The following is a 5756-nucleotide window of genomic DNA, read 5'->3' as shown; positions in this document are numbered from 1 at the left end:
GCCTCGCGGTCCAGCGGCACGCGCGTCGTCAGCGCCCCGCTGCGCGCGTCCACCGCGAACGTTTCGCGCAGCCGCGCCGAGGGGATGGAGTACGTCACGACGCCGAACTCGCCGGCGTCCTCGTCGTACGCCTTCACCTGGAGCGCGATCGCGTCGCTTAGGGTTGCTTCATATCACACGTACGAGCGTATGATACATTACGGTACGCACTAGCGCACTGTCGGCTGAGAGTGAACTATACATTTCGACCGATCCTCCGTTAATCCGTTTGTGGTCGACCTCAAATCTATACTAATATTATAAAGCGCAAGAATTTGTTTGTTTGTTTGTTTGTTTGTTTAAACGCGCTAATCTCAGAAACTACTGTTCCGATTTGAAAAATTATTTTTATGTTGGATAGTCCATTTATAGAGGAAGGCTTTAGGCTATATGGGTGATTCCATTATAAGTGTGATTTTAATGTCCTGTATTGTTTGTTCTTACTTGTCATTAATAAATAAACAATTAAAATATGTCATAATTATTTTTGTATAATATAATATAACTTGCCACTTTGATGAAACTTACAATCTATCACTTAAATGTCAGTACCGTGTCATGTCCATTTCTACAATTTACTGATACATTATTAATTTTTTTGATCGCAATAAATGATTTAAACTAATTACCTTAAAACGTTTAATGTCTATGATCAAATTAAAAAAAATTGTCACATTTTGTGTTTTATGAAAATAAAAATAAAAATTAAATAATATCAAAAAGAATTGTGAAAAAATGGAATAACAATTGAAATAGTAAAAAAATCAAGTTGTAAAAATTTATTTTGTTTTATAGTTTAATTTTTAATTATGTATAGAAAAATAGAAAGTGTTATTTACTTCGTGTGGTATTGATTGAAACAAGTGTACAACCCTCTGCGGCGGAATCACTCATACAACATTCCCTGCGACCAATGTTGTGCTGATGTCCGTTACCGTGGTGAGGAGCAGAGGCGGCGGCTGGTTCTCGAGCGCGCGCGCCTCGTGCACGCGGTGCGGGAAGTGCGGCGCGGCGCGGTTGGCGGGCGCCAGGAGCAGCTTGACGCGCGCGAAGGTGGCGTGCGCGCCGTCCGACACGGAGACGTCGAGCGAGCGGCGCGCGCCCGCCGGCGAGGCGAGCAGCGCGCGCGGCTCGGCCAGCGAGAGCACGCCGGTGGCGGGGTGCAGCGCGAAGGCGCGCGTGTCGGCGGGCGCGCCGGCCAGCGCGTACTGCAGGCGCGCCGCGTCGCGCTCGTCGGGGTCCCAGGCGGCGACGCGCGCCAGCGCAGTGCCGCGCGCCGCCTCCGGGGAGACGGGCGCGCTCACCACGGCGCGCTCCATGCGGGGCGCGTTGTCGTTCACGTCCTCCACTGCGGCCAAACCAATAACCAATAACCTCACTACTCTGGTATTTATTTATTTATTTACATGGAAAGCTTACAGCTATAATAATCTTATTAACTATAGACTAGACAAGTGAGAGCCAATGACAAGTCTTCACTTATAACAATATTATATCTATAATGAGCAAACAAACAAACAAACAAGTATCGCAACTATTAAACTATAGTAATATATAACAATGTAGTTAAAAACTAAGTTAAAGTAGATACAATAATATTAGTAGTAGCAGTTCACGTATATATTTTATTTGAAAAAGTCCAGTGTATCCTAGGCACCTTCGTGCCGAGGATACACTCGTAGTGAATGGATCAAAATCATATTTGTTACAGATTTTGTTAAAATTTCCAATTGCACGCACAATAAAACTGTTTTGTCTATAATTAGAAGAAGCTTTGGGCAACAGCAAAGGTGGTATGGAACGAATTGATATACATGGGACGTTTATATATAATTTGGACAATAATTCGGGACAATCTATTTCATTATTAATTTTTTTTTGTAAGAAAATATAATCAGCTATCTCACGTCGAATGAAAAGTGGCAACAGATGATATTTGCGACAGAGTTCAAGGTAATTCTCGGAATGATAAGGGATTCTCTGATGGAAACAAAGGTACTTAATAAAACGTTTTTGGATGTTTTCAATACGATCAATATAACTATCTAACTATATTATATCAAATATTTTTTTGAATAATAACGTAGCCGAGATTAATTTATACTCTGAAAAATTCGATTTCTACGTATGCTCGTTCTTTGAAAGATCCTATGATATTAACACAAAATCAGTGTTATAAATAGTATATTTCATACCGAGGATAAAGAGATGTGCCGTGGTGCGGAGCGCGGGCTGGCCGGCGTCGGTGGCTGTCAGCAGCAGGTGGTGCTCCGCGCACTGCTCGCGGTCCAGCGCGCCCGCCACCGTCACCTCGCCGCTGTGCGCGCCCACGGCGAACTGAAGCGCGCCCACCGCGCCCACCGCGCCCACCGCCGCACCCCCCGCGCTCCACGCGCTCAGCGAGTACGTTACGTTGCCGTTGTCACCTTGTCACACACAGCGAGATGTCAGAAAAGTACGAAGTGGTGGAATCGACGTGTAGTATGAGAAGGAGGCAATCAGTGGTAAAGTTACCGTGGTCTGGGTCGTCGGCGCGCACGGTGAGCAGCGACGCGCCGAGCGGGGCGGCCTCGCGCACTGCGACGCGGTACTCGGCCTGGGGGAAGGTCGGCGCGCAGTCGTTGACGTCCAGCACGCGCACCAGCACGGTCACGTCGGCGAAGGAGCCGCTGACGGCGTCCGTGGCGCGCACCACCAGCCGGTGCTCGCGCGCCGTCTCGTAGTCCAGCGCGCCGCGCGGCACCACTGCACCTGCGCACGCACAGGTCAATCGCACCCGCCCACTCGCCGCACACTTGCACTACCCGCCCCACTCGTACCACCCGCCCCACACACACTACACCGCATTTTTTATAATCGAACTCTATATACATACTGCTTGTTGCTAACATTATAAATGCGAATGTTAGAATGGATGGATATAAGAAGGTATCTCCAGAACGGCTGCATAAATCTCTCTAAAATTTCTTTATAAAAGTTCATAAATCGTTAACAAAATCGCCGGAATGTACCGAGTCCAGTCGTAAGTTCTGTTACAAATTAAAATATTTTTATCTCAATGAAGTAATAATGCAATATTATTAAAATTTAAATCAACATATTTATTAACGTCTCAGCAAAAAATAACAAAATATTCTAGCCGAAATGGCCACCTTTAACTTTTATCATCATCATCATCAGCTCACTATATGTCTCCACCGAGGGGCTCGGAGCCTAACCTAAGTTAAGGGTGACATAGTCAACCACGCTGGCCAAATGCGCGTTGGTTGACTTCACACATATCTTTGAATTTCTTCTCGGATATGTGCAGGTTGCATCACGATATTTTCCTTCACCGTAAGAACGTCGGATAAATGTACATATGTAAATCGAAAATCGAAAAACACATTGGTACATGGCGGGATTCGAACCCAGAACCTGCAGATTACAAGTCAAGTGCTGAAACCACTGAGCCACCGACGCTCACTTTAACTTTTATACAGGTCTTTAATCCGTTTGGCCACGAAGCTATGGATTTTGCAAGAGCGGGACGTGAGCACCACAGTGCGTCGCCTAAGCTAGGCAAGGGCTGGGTGCGGGCTGGGCGCGGGCTAGGCGAGGGCTGGGCGCTGGTTGGGCGCGGGCGAGGGCTGGGCGCTGGCTGGGCGCGGGCTGGGCGGTCTCTGTACTGTCTCACTCTACTTCTACCTACATAACTAACATACGTGCAATCACATTCACAAAGAGAATAATAATTATTGTACTTAATTTTAAGTAACAAATAAAAATGAAATAAAAATATAGATTAATATAATTAATATCTAGAACACTGTGAGGCGAATCTGACAAAGCAGTCAGCTACTGGTGCATACACACACACACACACACACACTCATGAGCAAACTGCAGATGTATGCAAAGCGTTGGGGTGCGGGGTGTGGGGTGCGGAGTGCGGGGTGTGCAGAGACAGTACTCACATGGGCCGTTCGCGCCGGGGGGAGCTGCGGGCAGAAGTGATTCGTTAGTGCTGCGAGATGAGCACTGTGAGTCTTATGCTCGCCACTATCATCGGCGATACCGCCTCACTTTTAGTCTTTTGCGATAATTCGATTAGAGGTCCATGTTTGTGCCAAAAGAGGCTACTTCAAAATTGTTCTTTGATATATAGTCATCCCGCAGTTCAACCTAAACGCGATCGAGCAGATCGATGTGACAGGTATTTTGTGAGTAAAACGACTCGGACCGCAACGGTGATGTTTCAATCGGCACAAAGACAGAAAGAGGCTTACCCGTCTCGAAGTGCACCTCGAAGAGGTCCGCCGGCCCCTCGTGCAGCGTGTAGATGAGCGCGCGCGCCAGCGGCGAGTCGGCCTGCAGCGCCGGCGTCAGCGCGCGGCCCGGCGGCGCGTCCTCGCGCGTCTGCAGGTCGTAGTGCGCGCGCGGCCAGCGCGGCGCCGCGCCCCCGCTCCACGCGCGCACGCTCACCTCCGCCTCCGTGCCGCATGCCGGCGTGCCTTCACCGCGCAATCTCAATCTCTTACATTTTTACAAACAAAATTAACAGTTTCCATCGCTTCGGGAATGAAGACTCACCTCCGTCGAATGCGGCGACGACGAGCGTGTAAAGATGGTTGGCGGGCTCCAGCGGCTGGCGCAGCGAGATCTGCCCGGTGCGCCGGTCCACGCGGAACAGCTCCCCGTTGCCCCGCTTCATCTCGTACCGCACCTGCGCACCGCACGGTCAGCGAGCCGTCCCCGGGTTGACTTATATCATCGCAAAAGTAATGGCAAAGATCGACGTCGGACGGCCGTAAAGAAGTACTTTTTTTGGATTTAATGGAGTACAAGTATAAAGTTCGGCGATAGTGCAACGCGAAGAGGGCGCACCTCGCCGTTGTCGTTGGCGTCGGCGTCGGTGGCGTGCACGCGCAGCACGGGCGCGCCGGCGGGCTCCCCGGCGGGCAGCGCGGCGGCGTAGGGCCGCTGGGTGAACACGGGGCAGTTGTCGTTGAGGTCCCCGACGGCGACGTGCAGCCGCGCGTGTGCTCGCCGCGCGCCCGCCGCCGCGCGCACCAGCAGCGTGTAGGCGGCGCGCACCTCGCGGTCCAGCGCCACGCCGCCGCTGCGCACCGCGCCCGACGTCGCGCCGATCTGCACACGGGACCTCACTTGTCTCTTTATTCTTATAGAGCGATCGCCCGCGACTTCGTCAATGCAGAGACGAAGCAGCCTTCGTCTTCTATCTTCCGACCGGACTCCCGTCAAACTCGGGCCGGCCGTTTCGAGGATTTCCCGGAACACAATCAGATTTGTGGACAGACAGGGAAAAATTCAAAAATAGATTATCGTTATAAGCGACACGCATGCATCTTGCCGCCGCGAAATCTGATTCTTTTAATTGTAATTTAAAATATAACAAAATAGCCGATAAAAATTTTATGACTTATTATTTTTTCTTAAAACTATTAACTTAAATGTTTAAGACATTTCGATTTTAAAATATGAATAAATATGTAAACAAAATGGTACCTCGAATCCATCGGTGGGATTGAGTATGGAGAAGAGGACGTGCTCGTTGAGCGCGGCGCCGAGCACGCTCAGTACGGCCACCGTGCTCGGCTTGGTCGTGTTCTCCAGCACGGAGGCGTAGTAGTCGGTCTTGTGGAAGGCCAGGCCGGCCGGGTCGGGCTCGCGCGCGCGCACCACCACGCGCGCCGTGCTCGAGAACCGGCCGTCCG

At 50.2% G+C, this 5756-nt stretch overlaps 1 protein-coding gene across 1 annotated transcript in view; it reads right to left on the bottom strand.

The window, feature by feature from the left end:
- Positions 1-5756, bottom strand: part of kug (FAT atypical cadherin kugelei) — a 35203-nt gene that overhangs the window by 11432 nt on the left and 18015 nt on the right. The window contains exons 17-24 of the mRNA XM_013306092.1: positions 5548-5748; positions 4906-5169; positions 4612-4744; positions 4308-4532; positions 2554-2790; positions 2235-2465; positions 975-1387; positions 3-137 (exon numbers count right to left, since the gene is read on the bottom strand). Coding sequence (XP_013161546.1) covers positions 3-137; positions 975-1387; positions 2235-2465; positions 2554-2790; positions 4308-4532; positions 4612-4744; positions 4906-5169; positions 5548-5748 — 1839 coding nt within the window. The remainder of the gene's footprint in view (positions 1-2; positions 138-974; positions 1388-2234; positions 2466-2553; positions 2791-4307; positions 4533-4611; positions 4745-4905; positions 5170-5547; positions 5749-5756) is intronic.

This window comes from Papilio xuthus, unplaced genomic scaffold (genome assembly GCF_000836235.2).
Source record: "Papilio xuthus unplaced genomic scaffold, Pxut_1.1 DF828258.1, whole genome shotgun sequence".
NCBI lineage: Eukaryota > Metazoa > Arthropoda > Insecta > Lepidoptera > Papilionidae > Papilio > Papilio xuthus.
This window is presented reverse-complemented; position numbering and strand designations above follow the sequence as displayed.